Source organism: Oncorhynchus clarkii, chromosome 22 (genome assembly GCF_045791955.1).
Source record: "Oncorhynchus clarkii lewisi isolate Uvic-CL-2024 chromosome 22, UVic_Ocla_1.0, whole genome shotgun sequence".
NCBI classification, from domain to species: Eukaryota; Metazoa; Chordata; class Actinopteri; order Salmoniformes; family Salmonidae; genus Oncorhynchus; species Oncorhynchus clarkii.
In genome coordinates this window covers 45,172,133-45,193,765 of record NC_092168.1, presented here as the reverse complement: position 1 = coordinate 45,193,765, position 21,633 = coordinate 45,172,133, and the positions used below count along the sequence as shown (strand labels likewise).

General features: G+C 38.9%; 1 protein-coding gene across 1 annotated transcript; it reads right to left on the bottom strand.

The window, feature by feature from the left end:
• Positions 1–5,086: 5,086 nt before the first annotated feature.
• LOC139380574 (homeobox even-skipped homolog protein 2-like) lies at positions 5,087–7,512 on the bottom strand. The gene is made up of 3 exons (XM_071123368.1): positions 7,107–7,512; positions 6,540–6,778; positions 5,087–5,698 (listed from the first exon to the last, which is right to left on the bottom strand). Exons 1-3 carry the CDS (start codon positions 7,510–7,512, stop codon positions 5,087–5,089), a joined length of 1,257 nt encoding a protein of 418 aa, XP_070979469.1.
• Between the last annotated feature and the right edge of the window lie 14,121 nt (positions 7,513–21,633).

Here is a 21,633-nt window from a genome sequence, read left to right as displayed (position 1 = left end):
TAGAGATGAACATACTTTGGTGCGAAAAATGCAAATCAATCCCAGAACAACAGCAAAGGACCTTGTGAAGATACTGGAGGAAACAGGTACAAATGTATCTATATCCACAGTAAAATGAGCCCTATATCGACATAACCTGAAAGGCCACTCAGCAAGGAAGAAGCCACTGCTCAAAAACCGCCATAAAAAAGCCAGACTACGGTTTGAAACTGCACATGGGGACAAAGATCGTACTTTTTGGAGAAATGTCCTTTGGTCTGATGAAACAAAAATAGAACTGTTTGGCCATAATGACCATCGTTATGTTTGGAGGAAAAAGGGGGAGGCTTGCAAGCCGAAGAACACCATCCCAACCGTGAAGCACAGGGGTGGCAGCATCATGTTGTGGGGGTGCTTTGCTGCATGAGGGACTGGTGCACTTCACAAAATAGATGGCATCATAGGGAAGGAAAATGATGTGTATATATTGAATGCAACATCTCAAGACAGCAGGAAGTTAAAGCTTGGTCGCAAATGGATCTTCCAAATGGGTCTTCCAAATACTTCCAAAGTTTTGGCACAATGGCTTAAGGACAACAAAGTCAAGGTATTGGAGTGGCCATCACAAAGCCCTGAACTCAATCCTATAGAATATTTGTGGGCAGGACTGAAAAAGCCTGTGAGCAAGGAGGCCTACAAACCTGACTCAGTTACACCAGCTCTGTCAGGAGTAATGGGCCAAAATTCACCCAACCCATATGAGAAGCTTGTGGAAGGCTACCCGAAACGTTTGACCCAAGTTAAACAATTTCAAGGCAATGCTACCAAATACTAGTTGAGTGTATGTAAACTTCTGAACCACTGGGAATGTGATGAAAGAAATAAAAGCTGAAATAAACAATTCTCTCTACTATTATTCTGACATTTCACATTCTTAAAATAAAGTGGTGATCCTAACTGACCTAGGACAGGGAATTTTTACTATGATTAAATGTCAGGAATTGTGAAAAACGGAGTTTAAATGTTTGAGGCTAATGTGTTTGTAAACTTCCGACTTCAACTGTAAATGTGAATCCGGAAGACAATAAGCTGTGTGAAGTTCATTAGGCCATACCGTATATGCTACACTACAAATATTCAAACACAAGGATAGTTCTTTATTTCAATCAAATGGATTTCTAAATGCATTTATGGAGAAAAATGTGTAGTGTTGATTGCATGAACAGAGTTAAAACGCAAACATGAGATGTATGCTAATATAGGCATATCCTTTACGAAAATAAAATAATATATTGGCAAACGGGCGTTTGGTGCAGGCGGTAGAAGAACAAAGTCGCGTTAAAAACAATGCTTTGTGGAACATACCACTTTAATAGTCTCCTGCAAGAAAGACCGTGCAAGAATTTATGTTTAATCCAGTGAAGGTCATTTCCAAAGATAATTGCGAACATGTTTCAATACATATTCATGAAAATATATATATTTATTTTACGAGAGACCGAATTATATGCTTATATTGATTGAGGTGATGACCTGCTATTCTAAATGTTATTTGAAAACTATCAAAATGCGTCAAATTGCAAATTGTCAGGCTTGAATCTGAATTAATATCTCATTCATCATCATTAGGGGCTGATAAGTTAATTTAACAATTTAATTCTGTCTAAATGGGTTATAGCTACATTCATGTCATGTAATATATGAAAGTAACATTTGAAAAGAAGCATTAATTTGAGACAAACAGCGGTGGAGATGATTTTACTTCAGTAGGCTAATAACAGCATAAATCTCCCTTTTTGAGAGCCGTGATAAGCCTACAATTATACATTTAGCCTGCACGACAAATATGGCAACATCTGGCATGTCATTAGACTGTTTACAGCATCAGACTGAAACAAAAACAATATGTTCCTAACATGATGCCAGAGAAGGCTCTCCAAATCTGATTAAATCAAGTTGACATGTGTCTGTTTATTTGAGGTCATGTTTGTAAATGAGTTGGACGCCGAAATGCAAAAAAATGCAACAAAAAAAAGTAGATTTGCTGTTATTTAGATAGGTCTATATTACTAGGGTGATATAGGTCTATTTTACCACGCTACTATAACCAAATGACTATCAGAAGTCTCAGTACTGATACAGAAGGCAACATAACGCATTATTCAATAACAATTTCCAAATCCATAGATGGAGCAGTCGGGTCAGTTTCTTATTTTGTATTTCCACCTTAACAATTAACGGTGGAGTGTTTTGGCCCCACTTGCTCCCTGTAGTTTAGGGTTTTTGTCCTCCCGCAGCAGCTGTCACCCTACGTTACTCGCAGTCAGCTCAATGAAACATTATTCTAAACACATGCATCGCAATCAGTTCGGTCACACTTACAAGAACACGCGTTAATAAGGCAATCAATCACTCTGGAACAAGCACGTTGTTCTGTAACAGATCATAAACAGTATGTAATGAAGAATTGGAGGTTGGCATGACGGGCTGATCAGATGGTCAATGTAAAAAAAAAATGCGCTGAATGTCAGTAAATGTAGTGTTCGTGTCGTTTCTATAACATATTCAATTTACAACAAGCAGTTCAATTACCCATAAAATACAGTCAATTAAATAGGGGTGGTTGGACAGTAGGGGCAGAATCATCGATCTTTGTATTTCATTATCTGGTGGACATTTAATTCGTTGTTTTCTATTAGCACCGAAATAAAGAAAGTATACAATATATTATACAACCCAAAGATGAGTTTTCTTGTCAAAAGCAATTCGGCAAAGGCAGGTATGTTGCATGTTATGATGAATTATTTTTTCAGTCTGCACATTGGATACAAAACTGATCGTGTTATTGTGGGCAGTGTTTTTCCGCTGTCTTTTCCAATGTATGTGTTATCTAACTCCGTGCCTCTGTTGTAGGGGTTGGAACCTTCCGCAGGGAAACATGGCGATATATCACGCCCAGGTCTGCTGCTGACCTAATCCTATTTCTTTAATGGGGACGTTCAAAAAATGTAACTTATCTCAAAGTCCCTTGAAGGCACTCTGGTATATATTTAACCAACTGTAATTAACGACAGTATCAGCTTGTATAATTTAGAGGTAATGTCAAAAAGAATGGTACATTTTAGATTCGGAATGACCCGTGATAGCAGTCTTTATATTGCCAATAGTTTTCGACGTCGTGTTAATTAATGCCAGACAGACTTTCCGGAGAGAATATAGGCCCAAGTAGCCTGCCAGTATGACCCTGCTTCTTATATGCTACAGATACAGCTTCCCTATTGATTATATTATATTTCACCTTTATTTATCTAGGCAAATCAGTTAATTAATAAGAACCTATTGATGTAAATACATAAAGTGCATAATAAACATATTGCACGAAATGTAAACACATAATATCCATAACCAAAGATGATCTCACTTTTATCTCACTTTTATCATACCTCTTCAAACCTGTGATTTTGACAAAAATTATCGACATGTATTCATATAGTGTGTTTTCAATATCTCAAACAAAGATAGGAAAATGTTTGACGATTTAAAAAAAAGATTTATTTCCCAAGAACAAACATCATCAATAAATGACATGATTTACATAAAGATATTTACACATTTTTTTCTCAAGTTAAAATGTGTAAATTCATACAGTTGGTAATATTTTAAATACAGAGATATAATATACAGATCCATGTATCTCAGAGACCCTGGGGACATAGGGCAATACACTAGTATTTCATTATTTCAACCTTTTTAAACAGCTTTCACTTATCGTTTATCAGCCCTTGGAGGCCTTGTTTCAATGTAGTACAACATGTACTCTCGCCTTTTACATGTATGGACTTATAACGTGTATTTTGCATACGACTTATTTGGTTTGTTTGTTGCCATAGAAGCATGTTTACCTTACAATATAATAGTCACAAGTTATGGTGAAATAGGCGTGTATGATGATCTCCACTGTATACGGATTTAAATTGAATAAACATTCAACAAGTCAGATAAATTATTAAAATATATAAGAAATGTAATTTACACGTCATGGGTCATTTTCCAATCCACAGCGGTAAATATTTTGGTGTAAAACTATTTGAACGATATGTACTGTATGTTGAGTGAAGGGGGCCAGATTGGGAGAGAATGGAAATACCGTTTTTTATTGAACAAGGTTGCTCCATATAACATGTAACGGAAACATAACAGGAAAAGTGTAAAGGACGCTCATCCAACTTCTAACTGAAACGAACATTGGCTCTACCGAGTACACTTTTTTTAAACCTTCACATGTAAGGAATGTCACATTTTACGGAACAATCTAAGCACCAAGAACAGTGTTGTATGTTCCAAGTCTTTTATCTGTCATGTCTAATGACTTCCCTCAGGGGGTTATTAGCACCCGACAGCGGGTCTCAGAACGAGGAGTGAAAGTACAAAATTGGCAATTTTCGCCATAATCCTATATTCTCAACATCATTACTGACAAGTTCGAAGCGGTGCAAAATTCTATGCACCTTACTTGAAGATTAGGAATATCCCTTGAACTGTACCGGTTATTATTCAGTAGTAGTTGTTGTGGCACATATTGTAAATATGATTCTCACCATAACCTACATTAATAACGAATATACACGTACCAATATTTCATAGAGAAAAGCAATGCCCAGCATTGATTTGATAAATGCAGAGAACAATAATAAATACATAAAAATGCTTACTTTTACAGTGCCTTAAATTAATACCAAAATATAACTGGGAAATTCGAAAAGAAGATAATTGATAGAAAATATATTTGATATAAGTGGATAAATCACGAGTACCGTGGGCCTATCACTAAATTAGATAGATATTTCTAGGTTTTAAGGCACAGGAATAAAGCTTCATCACCGACGCACGAACAAAATAGTCCGTTAAATTACTGTCAATTTAGCACTTACCAATGTTAACACCTTTTGGCTTCTTTAAAAAAAAAGCGAATTATGCTAATTGTTTTGAAATTACCTTTATTTGTCCCCCAAATATTGGAGTCATAGATGTAGGCCTATGTATAAACTAATAGCAAAGCATAAAACAGAACCAACTGCACTTGATTTAGATCTTCCACACGATGAAGTTATCTGTTTAGTGAAGATTCCTCTCTCTGATCTGGTGATGGAGCCGAGGTTTTGCTCAGGACAGCGGCAGAATACGGAAAAAATCCACTTTCGGACCTTTGCCCGGATGCGGTGCAGGTGAAGTCAGTGTTGGTACTTCTGGAGCCTAGCGCGCTGGCCGCCTGGCTGCTGTGACAACTGAGGCACGAGCATGGCCCAGTGACCGATGGTGCGCTGACCGCAGCTGCACATGCTGCAGCGGCTGCTGCTGATGCTGCCGCAGAGCTATTGAGGCCTGAGGGTGACTGATAAAGTCCTGGGTGCCTGAAGCCACAGAGAAGCTCTGGGCGTGAATAAGGATGGGAGAGTGCACGGAAAGTATCGAGAGGGCGAATGGAGGTAGTGAAAGGTGACGATGCAGCACCAGACGCAGCTGCGGCAGCGGCAGCTGCTGTGACACCCACATGCGGGTAATAGTGCAGAGGTATGTGGGAATGGAAAGGGTATGGTAGACTTCCGGTGGCTGCCGCGTGCGTCATCATGTAGGTGTAAAAGCTTGGATCTGCTGGATGGGGCCAAGACATTGCCAAACGTTGCCTCTTGTCCTTCATCCGCCTGTTCTGGAACCATACCTACAGACAGAGAATCATCATCCATGTTTACTTTAGGACCCTATTAAATCCAACCCGAACTGTAGCATTGTAGTATTACAAAATATCGGGTCGACTCGCATGCATTTTCCCAGTGTTCAGGACATGCGTGTGCCTATATCAATATTTACTGCGTAAACATTGCTAATGCAAGTTTGATCAAATTCGGAGTTTAAAACGAATAGGCAGGTATACATATATTTGTGAATAGTTATTTTTAGGGACCCTTAAACAAATCAGCAAGTTGAAGAAATGTGTTTACTTTTTTTATAGTTACTTTTTTTTTCATTTGTTCATTTCAGATTAATTAATTAATTAATTACTTCATTTCAGATTCATTTCTGGAATAGATTCGAGTAGACCATTGTCTTGCTCACAATGTGAATTATACAAAACCGATTCGTTTATAGGTTTGCTCTGTGTGTGTGTGTTTTCTCTCTCTATCTCTCTCTCTGTGTGTGTGTGTGTGTGTGTGTGTGTGTGTGTGTGTGTGTGTGTGTGTGTGTGTGTGTGTGTGTGTGTGTGTGTGTGTGTGTGTGTGTGTGTGTGTGTGTGTGTGTGTGTGTGTGTTCCGATGTATGCATGTTGACCAGCGTGTGTTGTAGTGGAGTGTGTAATATAATTGTAGCATATATATTCCTAACTATTTGTGATGTAACCTACATTATTATGTCATGTATTTTACATTTTTAAAAGGATTGAACCTTTATTTAACTTGTGATACAGCCTGGAATCAAACCAGGGTCTGTAGTGACACCTCTATCACTGAGTGCCTTAGACCGTTGCACCACCCTGTAATGCATATAACAGAACACAGGCCTACCTTTATTGTAGTTTCAGGTAGATTGAGTGATGCGGCAAGTTCACATCTTCTTGGTCTTGAGACATAATTTTCCCTGTAAAACTCTTTCTCCAGTCTTCCTATTTGTTCTCTGGTAAATGCAGTCCGGTACCTTCTCACCTGATCCGCATTTGACATGTTTGAACACATTCCATCGCCGTTAAGATTGGAAAGGGAGGATGAATTTGTGTTGGAGCCTCCAGAATTATTGTCAGAAAAACCTTTAGGAAAGAAATATGAAATTATTATTCGATAATCTCATCTAAGCTTTATAGGTAATGTCGTTGTGTATACTGACTATTATATATTCTTATGAAATCACATGAGATAATACCTATACGCTAAATAATACATAATTTTTTGTAGCATTAGTTGTGAAATATTTGAAAATGAAACACACATTTATTCTTTATTAGTTATTATTATTATTTATAATATTATTATAATATTGATATTGTTATCCATTATCTGTTTTAAAATATCAAATACATGTATTTATCTTTCATGATTTATTTCGATCATTACATTTGAGGTCCAAGTGAATATTACCTTTGTTGTTGTTTTCCTTGTGTTGGCTCGGGGAACGATACGATGGGCATCCCACTTCCACATCACTGTTCATGTCTGAGTCTTGAGAAACTTCAGGGTACAAGCGGATTTTTTTTCTGCTTTCTGACAAGGAAATCTCCGCTGAGGAGTTATTCTCGCTGTTGTGGTGGGCACCGAAAAGTCTGTCCGTTTCGAACTTGCCTTTGTTTGGAATATCCCCGAGACTTCCATGAAGCGAGGCGGAAGTTATTGTCGGGTTTAGTCGATCACTGTGCTGAGCATTTTCAAGGGCCTCCAACACTGAATTTCCAGCCGAGTCTGACAGGTTTGAGAGCCTTTTGCCAGACACGGGACTGTGTAGACCTCTCTCCATCAGAATCATCTCTTTTCTTCTCCTCTCCATCATTAAGCCTTGTAGAAAAAAAAGCAATTTCCGGGGCTGGTGCTCGGATGAGTTGTGGCGGAGTTAATCCGCATTCAGATCAGCAACTGTCTCTAAACAATATAACACTTTTTTTTATGAGAGAGAGAGAGAGACGTAAAAATAAATAGAATACCAATGCGAGCAACGAATGACCGTTCAAAATGACCCGTGAATCAGTTTTAGCCCAAAATGTAAAGGTACGCGTGAAGCTGCTCGAATTATCGTATATTGTAACAGGTTTATAAGCAAATAAATACGATATGGCGTTCATTTGATGATGGATGCGGCCTGCGGTCAGACGAATGGATAAACACATGGAGCGGAAGAGGAGAAGTGAGGAGTGGAGTGAGTGTGTGTTCCTGGATTGATCCGAGTCTGCTTTAGATTGCTCGTGGGTTTGGCCTCGCCTGAAATTGACAGCCTGATTAATAAAATGAGCGCGACAACATCTCCCTCTTCTTTCAGGAATATCATTATGCTTTGATTCACTGTTGTTTCTCCCTTCTCTTCTCTCTGCCCCTCAGTCTGCTTCTCTTTCTCCATCGATCATTTCACTGAGGCATTTTTTAATTATACATTATTACTTAAATATCTATTTTGTTCCATTTAACAGCATTTAACAGCGTTTAAATGCGAGTTATGATTGTGAATATAACTGTTTCACTTTTTTTATCATCATTTGAAGATGTCTTTTGCGTTTTTGTCATGTTTGTGTTCTACACTGCACACCCGTAAAACACATTTTGAGAGCATCATTATATTATATCTATAATTTAAACAATCTATGTCAGATACAGTATGGTGTAACCAATGCCACAATGCTTGTGATATTGGCAGTTTCGGTTTTTATTAGTAGCCTATTGTCTCCCTTACTTCTCGAACAATATACTGTGATTTAGAATGAATTACAATTAATAAGAAATTGGACCTAACGAAAACTAATTTCTTCTTTCTTTTTGTAATTTTCAAGCCTGGAATAATTATGTTTTATTGAGTTCAATCAAACTCCTCATGAAATATAACCCTTTTTTACACAGGTTTGAAATTGTATTATAATCAGACCTGTATTGTATATGATTTGGTGTCGTGCATATTTTAGAACTATACTACCAGTATCTCAAAATGTATAGGTTACACAAGTTACTACCGGTATCTCAAAATGTATAGGTTACACAGGTTACGACCGCTATCTCAAAATGTATAGGTTACACAGGTAACTACCGGTGTCTCAAAATGCATAGGTTACACAGGTAACTACCGGTATCTCAAAATGCATAGGTTACACAGGTTACTACCGGTATCTCAAAATGTGTAGGTTACACAGGTTGCAATCACAAGTTTCTTCTGTTATCAAGTATTGTGGTATTAATATTGTGATGAGTTAGTAGCATGTCTCCCGATGTGTTGCTTCTAGATCTTTTAGGCATCATGAACTATAAGGTATATTGTAATATTGTTTGGAACAGAATACATCCAGGTAATGCTCTGTATCCTAAATGGTGTCAGATTCAGAGGGAGAATGGCTCCTAACGGTAAGGTGAATGCATCGTGTATACGGTGGCGGAATGTAACAAAGCAGGAAGGAACGTCGTGTATGCATCCTTTGGCGCCCCCCAGTGTTTCCCTGGATTATCACAATGCCTGAGCGTTGAGGTGTTCCATTTTCTGTGAGTAGTAAGGCCATCCTGTCATGAACAAGACAATATCTACTGTTGAAGTTTACATACACCTTAGCCAAAAACATTTAAACTCAGTTTTTCACAATTCCTGACATTTAATCCCAGTAAAAAAATCCTGTTTTAGGTCAGTTAGGATCACCACTTTATTTTAAGAATGTGAAATGTCAGAATAATAGTTTATACAATTATTTATTTCAGCTTTAATTTCTTTCATCACATTCCCAGTTGGTCAGAAGTTTACATACACTCAATTAGTATTTGCTAGCATTGCATTTAAATTGTTTATTTTCGTTCAAATGTTTAGGGCAGCCTTCCACAAGCTTCCCACAATAAGTTGGGTGAATTTTGGCCCATTCCTCCTGACAGAGCTGGTGTAACGGAGTCAGGTTTGTAGGCCTCTTTGCTCGCAAACGCTTTTTCAGTTCTGCCCACATATTTTCTACGAGAGTGTGGTCAGGGCTATATGACGGCCAATCCAATACCTTGACAATGTTATCCTTAAGCCATTTTGCCACAACTTTGGAAGTAAGCTTGGGGTCATTGTCCATTTGGAAGACCCATTTGCCACCAAGCTTTAACATCAGCCAAGACTGATGTCTTGAGATGTTGCTTCAATATATTCACTCAATTTTCCGTCATCATGTTGCCATCTATTTTGTGAAGTGCACCAATCCCTCATGCAGTAAAGCACCCCCACAACATGATGCTGCCACCCCTGTGCTTCATGGTAGGGATGGTGTTCTTCGGCTTTCTCCAAAAAGTACAACTTTTCGCACTCCCCTCTTTCCTGAACCTCCAAACATAAGGACGGTCATTATGGCCAAACAGTTCTATTTTTATTTAATCAGACCAAAGGACATTTCTCCAAAAAGTACGATCTTTTTGCACTTTTCGCACCAAAGTACATTCATCTCTAGGAGACAGAACGCGTCTCCTTCCTGAGCGGTATGACGGCTGCGTGGTCCCATGATGTTTATCCATACATACTATTACTTGCTAAAAAACTTTAATGAGCAAGACTTCCAGACCAAAGGACATTTCTCCAAAAAGTACGATCTTTTTGCACTTTTCGCACCAAAGTACATTCATCTCTAGGAGACAGAACGCGTCTGGCCTACTTACTTGCTAAAAAACTTTAATGAGCAAGACTTCCTTTATGACCTGGCCTCTGTAAATTGGTATAGTATCAGCTTGGTCCGCTCTTTCGAAGACGCTTGGACCTTCTATTTTTCAGTAGTATTCAGTGGTATCCATTTTCAGTGGTATTCATTTTCAGTGGTATTGTCAACAAATACGCAACCATAAAGAAAAAGACACAGGTTCAGCCTCTGGTTTGACTGTGATCTTGCAGAGTTACTCCACCTCAAGAATTCCATTTGGCAAATCGCTATCCGGAAGGCCTAAGTTAGTTACTTTAACCTGTTTTGGATAGGGGGCAGTATTTTCACATTCGGATGAAAAGCGTGCCCAGAGTAAACTGCCTGCTACTCAGGCCCAGAAGCTAATATATGCATATTATTAGTAGATTTGGATAGAAAACACTCTGAAATTTTTAAAACTGTTTGTATGATGATGTTTGTATGATGTATAACAGAGTATAACAGAACTCATATGGCAGGCGAAAACCTGAGAAAAATCCAACCAGGAAGTGGAAAATCTGATGTTTGTAGTTTTTCAACTCATTGCCTTTCCAAGATACAGTGTAAATGGGGTCATATTGTACTCCCTAAGGCTTCTACTAGATGTCAACAGTCTTTAGAACCTTGTTTCAGGCTTCTACTATGAAGGGGGAGCGAATAAGAGCTGTTTGACTAAGGGGTCTGGCAGAAGGCCATGAGCTAAGTCATGCGCGCGGCTATGAGAGCGAGCTCCGTTTCTTTTAATTTCTAAAGACAAAGGAATTGTCCGGTTGAAACATTGAAGATTTATGATAAAAACATCCTAAAGATTGATTCTATACATCGTTTGACATGTTTCCACGAACTGTAATAGAACTTTTTGGACTTTCGTCTATTTATAACGCTATTTCTGACTTTTACTGACTCCACAACATGGCGGGAATCTGTATGGCTTGTTTTTGTGGCTTAGAGCTGTACTCAGAATATTGGATGGTGTGCTTTTTCCGTAAAGCTTTTTTGAAATCTGACACAGCGTTTGCATTAACCTCTCTACGGTGTGTGGGTCCCACCTGGCCAACATCCAGTGAGATTGCAGAGCGCCAAATTCAAATACAGAAATACTCATTTTAAAAATTCAGAAAACAAAACATATTTTACATAGGTTTAAAGATGAACTTCTTGTGAATCCAACCACAGTGTCAGATTTTTAAAATGATTTACGGCGAAAGCATACCTTACGATTATTTGAGAACATAGCCCAGCAGACAAATCATTACAAACAGTAACCAGCCAAGTAAAATAGTTACACAAGTCAGAAATAGAGATAAAATTAATCCCTTACCTTGAATGATCTTCATATGGTTGCACTGAGAAGACGTTCATTGACTCAATAAATGTTCCTTTTGTTCGATTAAGTTTCTTTATATCCAAAAACCTCAGTTTTGTTTGCGCGTTTTCTTCAGTAATCTACAGACTCAAACGCAGTCAAAACAGGCAGACAAAAAAATCAAAATGTATCCATAAAGTTCATAGAAACATGTCAAACAATGTTTATATTCAATCCTCAGGTTATTTTTAGCATAAATGATCTCTAATATTTCAACCGGACAATAACGTAAAAGGTAAACAAGAAAGGCACTCTCTCGGGGTTGCGCATGAAAAAGCTCTGTGACACGTCAGGGTCTACTCATTCAGACTGGTCTTACTCCCTCATTTATCAGAATACAAGCCTGAAACAATGTCTAAAGACTGTTGACATCTAGTGGAAGGCATAGGAACTGCAATCTGAGCCCTAAGTCAATGGATACTGTAATGGCATTGAATAGAAGAAAACAAAAACTACTTCCTGAATGGATTTTTCTCAGGTTTTTTCCTGCCCAATCAGTTCTGTTATACTCACAGACACTACTGTTTTCTATCCAAATCTACCAGTTATATGCATATCATATCTTCTGGGCCCGAGTAGCAGGCCGTTTAATTTGGGAATGCTTTTCATCCAAAATTCTGAATGCTGCCCCCTACCCTAGAAAAGTTAAGGAGAAGTATATCTCTAATTCTGCGCATAACACTTGTATCTTTTATCAATGTTTATGATGAGTATTTCTGTAAATTGATGTGGCTCTCTGCAAATTCGCCGGATGTTTTCGAGGCACAACATTACTGAAAATAACGCGCCAAAGTAAACTGAGATTTTGGATTTAAATATGAACTTTATCGAACAAAACATACATGAATTGTGTAACATGAAGTCCTGTGAGTGCCATCTGATGAAGATCATCAAAGGTTAGTGATTAATTTTATGTCTATTTCTGCTTTTTGTGACTCCTCTCTTTGGCTGGAAAATGGCTGTGTTTTTCTGTGACTAGGCACTGACCTAACATAATTGTATGGTGTGCTTTCGCTGTAAAGCCTTTTTGAAATCGGACATGATGGGTAGATTCACAAGAAATTAAGCTTTAATTTGGTGTATTGCACTTGTGAATGTATGAAAATTAAATATTTCAAACAAATATTTTTGAATTTCGCTCTCTGCCATTTCAGCGGTTGTTGTCTAGCGGAACCCCTAGCCTTTTAAGGAGCAGTTCTCTCTCTGTGGGTCTAACCCCAAGACATTCTGGAAAACGGTTAAAGACCTGGAAAATAAACCCTCCTCCTCACAACGGCCCATGTCCCTTGATGATGTGGTTGTTACTGACAAGGAGCACATGGCTGTACTCTTTAATCACCACTTCATTAAGTTAGGATTCCTATTTGACTGCCATGCTTGATCCTAAGTCCCATGCTCTTCTCAATTTACATCAACAACATAGCAGTAAGAAGCTCTCTCATCCATTTATATGCAGATGATATAGTCTTATACTCAGCTGGCACCTCGCCGGATTTTGTGTTAAACACTCCACAACAAAGCTTTCTTAGTGTCCAACAATCCTTCTCTGCCCTTAACATTGTTCTGAACACCTCCAAAACAAAGGTCATGTGGTTTGGTAAGAAGAATGCCCCTCTCCCCACAGGTGTGATTACTACCTCTGAGGGTTTAGAGCTTGAGGTAGTCACCTCATACAAATACTTGGGAGTATGGCTTATTGGTACACTGTCCTTCTCTCAGCACATATCAAAGCTGCAGACTAAAGTTCAATCTAGACTTGGTTTCCTCTATCGTAATCGCTCTTCTTTCAACCTAGCTGCCAAAATAACCCTGATTCAGATGACCATCCTACCCATGCTAGACTACGGATGCGTAATTTATAGATCGGCAGGTAAGGGTGCTCACGAGAAGCTAGGTGTTCTTTACCATTCGGCCATCAGATTTGCCATCAATGCTCCTTATAGGACACATCACTGCGCTCTATACTCCTCTGTAAACTGGCCATATCTGTATACCCTTCGCAAGTGCAGCCCTCATCCTCCACATACAACACCTGTTCTGCTAATCACATGCTGTTAAAGGTCCCCAAAGCACACACATCCCTGAGTCGCTTCTCTTTTCAGAGGCTAGCGACTTGAACGAGCTGTAAAAAACACACAAACTGGACCGTTTTATCTCCATCTCTTCATTCAAAGACTCAATCATGGACACTCTTAGTGACAGTTGTGGCTGCTTCGCGTGATGTATTGTTGTCTCTATCTTCTTGCTCGTTGTGCTCTTGTCTGTGCCCAGTAATGTTTGTATCATGTTTTGTGCTGCGATCATGTTGTGCTGCTGCCATGTTGTGTTGCTATCATGCTGTGTTTTCATGTGTTGCTGCCATGCTATGTTGTTGTCTTAGGTCTCTCTTTATGTAGTGTTATGGTGTCTCTCTTGTCGTGATGTGAGTTTTGTCCTATATTTTTATTTTATTTTACATTTTTAATCCCAGCCCCCATCCCCGCAGGAGGCCTTTTGCCTTTTGGTAGGCCTTCATTGTAATACGAATTTGTTCTTAACTGACTTGCCTAGTTAAATAAAGGTTAAATAAAAATTTGCCAGTGGTTGAATGGAGAATTGGGAAGCATTGGGAAATTGTTGTCCAAGATTGCAACAGTAACCAAGTGGGGCGGGGCATAGGGAAGTGTCAATTTGTATTGTGAAGTCACAAATGGATGTTACACACATTGTCACAATTATGAGGTCACAATGGGATATTAGCACGAAAATGTTAATTATTTGGGAAATTGGCTCCTTGTGATGCATGTATAGACTATAATGTCACCTGATATATAGGATAGCTGTCATTTTGTCAGTAAACAAAACATGTAGGTCTAGCCATGTGTTTTCCCCTTATGATGCATGAATAGACTATTATGTCACGTGATATAGGTTACTATAGCTGTCGTTTGTCAGTAAAACTAGTCAGCTTTTGTAGGCTATTCCCGAAAGGGCCAACAAAACTTAAATAAAAAAACTATGTATTTATGAAATACATGAAACAAATAGTATCATTATTGGTTGATTCGTATTATGTAGTGTTTGAATTCATATTTATATGTAAATAAATAGGCATACTCTGTGTATGATTAATTGTAGATGGTTTAAATTAGCCATGATACTTAGGTTCTATCATTGGAATAGTTCAGTGTTATTTTATTTCTATTTCATTTTAGAATCATTTAGTTAAAAACTTCTTAAGGCTAGGGAGCACAATTTTCACCTCCGGATGAAAAGTGTGCCCAAAATAAACTACCTGCTACTCAGGCCCAGAAGCTAGGATATGCATATAGCTAGATTTGGATAGAAAACACTTGAAAGTTTCTACAACTGTTGAAATTATGTCTGTGAGTATAACAGAACTTATTTGGCAGGCAAAACCACAAGGACAAACAATTCAGGAAAAACATTTTTTGAGGTCACTCTCTTTTCAATGGGTTTTCTATGTGGATCTAGATTTCTAAGGAACTTGCTTGCAGTTCCTATCGCTTCCACTAGATGTCAACAGTCTTTTGAAATTGGTTGACGTTATTCCTTTGAGATATGAAGAAGTCGCCATTTCCTATCTGGGTGGAGTGGGAAACTGGGAAACACTGGGCCAAATGTACTGTTGTGGTTGGGGCGCGCGACCTGAAAGCTTGCTCCACTTTTCGTCCAGTATTGAACACAGTTTATTTTTAAATTTTATCGATTATTTACGTTTAAAAATACCTAAAGTTGGATTAGTAAAGTTGTTTGAAATGTTTGGATTAAGTTTACAGGTAATTTATTAGATACTTTGTAGTCATGTTGCGCGAGTTGGAACCTGTGTATTTTCTGACTAAAATAAATTGACATTTTGGGGATATAACAACAGAATTTATCAGACAAAAGGACCATTTGTGATGTTTAATGGACATATTGGAGTGCCAACAGAAGATCTTCAAAGGTAAGGCATGAATTATATCATTATTTTTGACTTTTGTGTCGCGCCTGGCGGGTTGAATATATAATTTTCCTGTGTTTGTTTGATGGGGTGCTGTCCTCAGATAATAGCATGGTTTGCTTTCGCCGTAAAGCCTTTTTGAAATCTGACACTGTGGCTGGATTAACAAGAAGTTCATCTTTAAACCCATGTATAACACTTGTATGATTTATGAATTATTATTATGAGTATTTCTGTTTTTGAATTTGGCGCGCTACTTTTTCACTGGGTGTTGTCAAATCGATCTCGTTAACGGGATTGGCGTGCGAAGGGATCACTAATAAGTTAACTTTAATTAAGAACCTATGCCCAAAGCTCTTCATCAAGTTTAATTGTTGCACTTGTGACTCACTGATGAGGTCTTTGATGTTAGTGGGCTAAAGGTGGACACTGTTTTACAACAGTGTGCAGTCTGTCAACAACCTTTTAAGACACTCGTTTGAGTAGAAGTCAAAGACAAAACAGCAGGTTGTAGAGCACAAATCAATTGTCTGGTTTTGTTTTTCGACTTCTCAAATTGTGCTCGTTAGGAAGTAATTTAAACCCACAGGTGTAGAACTTGCTTTGGACTGTGATGGATATTCAGCTACTGCAGTCTCCACAATTGATGAATCCATTCTCAATGTAAACTGATAGAGCCATCTAGTGATAACCTTCTACCATTGCAGGCTGCCACCCTTTAAGACCATAGATTTGTGCTAGAAGGTATACTCTATTCATTAGCAACAACAGAATCTTCAAATGCAAGTATTATGCCCCAAACTGTACTCACAGCGAAAGGTTACACTCGCTGTACACCGACTGATTCGACCTTAGGAATTCAACTAGTTATGAGCGTATTAGAACGTCTAGTCTGTGTGTGCCACTGTTATGGCCGTTAGAAATACAGAAACTATAAAGGAAATATACAGTGCCTTCGGAAAGTATTCAGACCCCTTGACTTTTTCCACATTTTGTTATGCTACAGCCTTATTCTAAAATACATGACATACATTAAAATCCTAAGCAATCTACACACAATAACCCATCATGACATCACAATACCCCATAATGACATCACAGTACCCCATAACGAAAAAGCAAAAACAGGTTGTTAGAAATGTTTTAAAATTTATAAAAACAAAAACAAACATTATTTACATAAATATTCAGACCCTTTGCTATGAGACTTGGGTGCATTCGGTTTCCATTGATCATCCTTGAGATATTTATTTTTCTTTTATTTATTTTTATTTAACTTTTATGTAACCAGGTAGGCTAGTTGAGAACAAGTTCTCATTTACAACTGCGACCTGGCCAAGATAAAGCAAAGCAGTGCGACACAAACAACAACACAGTGTTACACATGGAATAAACAAGCATACAGTCAATAACACAATAGAAAAAATAAAGTCTTGATTGGAGAAAAAAAAATAAAACTTGATTGGAGTCCACCTGGAGTCCAAATTCAGTTGATTGAACATGATTTGGAGACGGCACACACCTGTCTATATACAGTGCCTTGCGAAAGTATCCGGCCCCCTTGAACTTTGCGACCTTTTGCCACATTTCAGGCTTCAAACATAAAGATATAAAACTGTATTTTTTTGTGAAGAATCAACAACAAGTGGGACACAATCATGAAGTGGAACGACATTTATTGGATATTTCAAACTTTTTTAACAAATCAAAAACTGAAAAATTGGGCGTGCAAAATTATTCAGCCCCTTTACTTTCAGTGCAGCAAACTCTCTCCAGAAGTTCAGTGAGGATCTCTGAATGATCCAATGTTGACCTAAATGACTAATGATGATAAATACAATCCACCTGTGTGTAATCAAGTCTCCGTATAAATGCATCTGCACTGTGATAGTCTCAGAGGTCCGTCAAAAGCGCAGAGAGCATCATGAAGAACAAGGAACACACCAGGCAGGTCCGAGATACTGTTGTGAAGAAGTTTAAAGCCGGATTTGGATACAAAAAGATTTCCCAAGCTTTAAACATCCCAAGGAGCACTGTGCAAGCGATAATATTGAAATGGAAGGAGTATCAGACCACTGCAAATCTACCAAGACCTGGCCGTCCCTCTAAACTTTCAGCTCATACAAGGAGAAGACTGATCAGAGATGCAGCCAAGAGGCCCATGATCACTCTGGATGAACTGCAGAGATCTACAGCTGAGGTGGGAGACTCTGTCCATAGGACAACAATCAGTCGTATATTGCACAAATCTGGCCTTTATGGAAGAGTGGCAAGAAGAAAGCCATTTCTTAAAGATATCCATAAAAAGTGTCGTTTAAAGTTTGCCACAAGCCACCTGGGAGACAAACCAAACATGTGGAAGAAGGTGCTCTGGTCAGATGAAACCAAAATTGAACTTTTTGGCAACAATGCAAAACGTTATGTTTGGCGTAAAAGCAACACAGCTGAACACACCATCCCCACTGTCAAACATGGTGGTGGCAGCATCATGGTTTGGGCCTGCTTTTCTTCAGCAGGGACAGGGAAGATGGTTAAAATTGATGGGAAGATGGATGGAGCCAAATACAGGACCATTCTGGAAGAAAACCTGATGGAGTCTGCAAAAGACCTGAGACTGGGACGGAGATTTGTCTTCCAACAAGACAATGATCCAAAACATAAAGCAAAATCTACAATGGAATGGTTCAAAAATAAACATATCCAGGTGTTAGAATGGCCAAGTCAAAGTCCAGACCTGAATCCAATCGAGAATCTGTGGAAAGAACTGAACACTGCGGTTCACAAATGCTCTCCATCCAACCTCACTGAGCTCGAGCTGTTTTGCAAGGAGGAATGGGAAAAAATTTCAGTCTCTCGATGTGCAAAACTGATAGAGACATACCCCAAGCAACTTACAGCTGTAATTGCAGCAAAAGGTGGCGCTACAAAGTATTAACTTAAGGGGGCTGAATAATTTTGCACTCCCAATTTTTCAGTTTTTGATTTGCTAAAAAAGTTTGAAATATCCAATAAATGTCGTTCCACTTCATGATTGTGTCCCACTTGTTGTTGATTCTTCACAAAAAAATACAGTTTTATATCTTTATGTTTGAAGCCTGAAATGTGGCAAAAGGTCGCAAAGTTCAAGGGGGCCGAATACTTTCGCAAGGCACTGTAAGGTCCCACAGTTGACAGTGCATGTCAGAGCAAAAACCAAGCCATGAGGTCGAAGGAATTGTCCGTGGAGTGCTGAGACAGGATTCTGTAGAGGCACAGATTCGGAAAAGGGTACCAAAAAATGTCTGCAGCATTGAAGGTCCCCAAGAAACAAGACTCTTCCTAGAGCTGGCTACCCGGCCAAAATGAGCAATGGGGGGAGAAGGGCCTTGGTCAGGGCGGTGACTCATCTCTAGAGATCCTCTGTGGAGATGGGAGAACCTTCCAGAAGGACAAACATCTCTTCAGCACTCCACCAATCAGGCCTTTATGGTGGAGTGTCCAGACGGAAGCCACTCCTCAATAAAAGGCACATGACAGGCTACTTGGAGTTTTCCAAAAGGCACCTAAAGACTCAGACCATGAGAAACAAGATTCCCTGGTCTGGCGAAACCAAGATTCAACTCTTTGGCCTGAATGCCAAGTGTCACGTCTGGAGGAAACCTGTCCCCATCCCTATGGTGAAGCATGGTGGTGGCGGCATCATGCTGTGGGGATGTTCTTCAGTGGCAGACTTGTCACTGGGACTAGTTCTTCAGTGCCTGACTAGTCACTGGGAGACTAGTCAGGATCAAGGGAAAGATGAACGGAGCAAAGTACAGAGAGATCCTCGATGAAAAACCTGCTCCAGAGCACTCAGGACCTCAGACTGATGAGAAGGTTCACCTTCCAACAGGACAATGACCCTAAGCACACAGCCAAGACAACGCAGGAGTGGCTGCGGGACAAGTCCCTGAATCTCCTAGAGTGGCCAGAGCCCGGAATTGAATCCGATCAAGCATCTCTGGAGAGACCTGAAAATAGCTGTGCAGCAACGCTCCCCTTCCAACCTGACAGAGCTTGAGAGGATCTGCAGAGAAGAATGGGAGACACTGCCCAAATATAGGTGTGCTAAGCTTGTAGCATAATACCCAAGAAGACTCGAGGCTGTAATCGCTGCCAAAGGTGCTTCAACAAAGTACAGAGTAAAGGGTCTGAATACTTATGTAAATGTGATATTTCCATTTTTTTTATTTTATACATTTGCAAACATTTCTGAACACCAGTTTTTGCTTCGTGATTATGGGGTATTGTATGTAGCTTGATTGGGGGGTGGCACAATTGAATCAATTTTAGATTAAGGCTGTAATGTAACAACATTTCTAAAAAGTCAAGGGCTCTGAATAATTTCTGAATACACTGTAGCTTTCATCAGATTTGATGTGCAGCTACGCATTGTGTTGTATGCTCCATGTTTTCGATCTTTATTTGATTTGATTTGAAGAACACAACTTTCTATTGACAACATGCCTTTATTTGGGGGGGGGTCTATTATATCGTTAAGTCCAGACAGCAAGTTTAGGTGTGATGTTCAAGTGTGATAGTGTTTCCATTTCGTGCTACTTTGAATTTTAACCTTTATTTATCTAAGTCAGTTAAAACTTCGTAGGGCTGCAATCCCGTTAACGGGATCGATATGACAACAGCCAGTGAAAGTGCAGAGCACCAAATTCAAACAACAGAAATCTCGTAATTAAAATTCCACAAACATATACCATTTTAAAGGTAATCTTGTTGTTAATCCCACCAAAGTGTCCGATTTCAAATAGGCTTTACAGCGAAAGCACCACAAATTATTATGTTAGGTCACCGCCAAGTCACAGAAACATTCTGCTATTTTTCCAGCCAAAGAGAGGAGTCACAAAAAGCACAAATAGAGATAAAATGAATCACTAGCCTTTGATGATCTTCATCAGATGACACTCATAGGACTTCATGTTACACAATACATGTATGTTTTGTTCGATAATGTGCATATTTATATAAAAAAAATCTCAGTATACATTTGCGCATTATGTTCACTAGTTCCAAAAACATCCGGTGATATTGCAGAGAGCCACATCATTTTACAGAAATACTCATTATAAATTTCTATGAAAATACAATTGTTAGACATGGAAATATAGATACACTTCTCCTTCAATGCAACCGCTGTGTCAGATTTTTTTTTAAAGGAAAAAAAAGCAAACCATGCAATAATCTGAGTACAGCGGTTGCATTGAAGGAGAAGTGTATCTATATTTCCATGTCTAACAATTGTATTTTATAGTACAGTATAGGGGCTGGGTTGAAAATCGACCAACCTCAGATTTCCCACTTCCTGTTTGGATTTCTTCTCAGGTTTTTGCCTGCCATATGAGTTCTGTTATACTCACAGGCATCATTAAAACAGCTTTAGAAACTTTATAGTGTTTTCTATCCAATACTAATAATAATATGCATATATTAGCAACTGGCACTGAGGAGTAGGCTGTTTACTATGGGCACCTCTGGGCACCTTTCATCCATGCTACTCAATACTGCCCCTGCAGCCATAAGAAGTTTTTAAGAAAAAAATATTATTTTACAATGACGGCCTACCAAGAGACAAACGGCTTCCTGCGGGGATGGGGGCTGGGATTAAAAATACAAAATAAAATATATAAATATAGGACAAAACACACATCATGACAAGAGAGACAACACAACACTACATAAAGAGCGACCTAAGACACCAACATAGCAAGGCAGCAACACATGACAACACAGCATGGTAGCAACACAACATGACAACAACATGATAGCAACACACCATGGTAACAGCACAAAACATGGCACGGACAACAAACAGCACAAAGGGCAAGAAGGTAGAGACAACAATACATCACGCAAAGCAACCTCAGTTGTCTGTTTTTATTGGAGTTGACTATTTAGTATATGGCGTAACCTTGAGCAGAGTAAACCCTCACAAGAGATCCTACT

Bases quoted from the DNA above. Each gene is read 5' to 3' on its own strand.
- LOC139380574 (XM_071123368.1), bottom strand. From the start codon at position 7,512: ATGATGGAGAGGAGAAGAAAAGAGATGATTCTGATGGAGAGAGGTCTA. The intron at 6,779-7,106 runs GTAATATTCACT...TCTTTCCTAAAG, and splicing joins CAAGGAAAACAACAACAAAG to GTTTTTCTGACAATAATTCT. The intron at 5,699-6,539 runs GTAGGCCTGTGT...CTCTGTCTGTAG, and splicing joins TACCTGAAACTACAATAAAG to GTATGGTTCCAGAACAGGCG.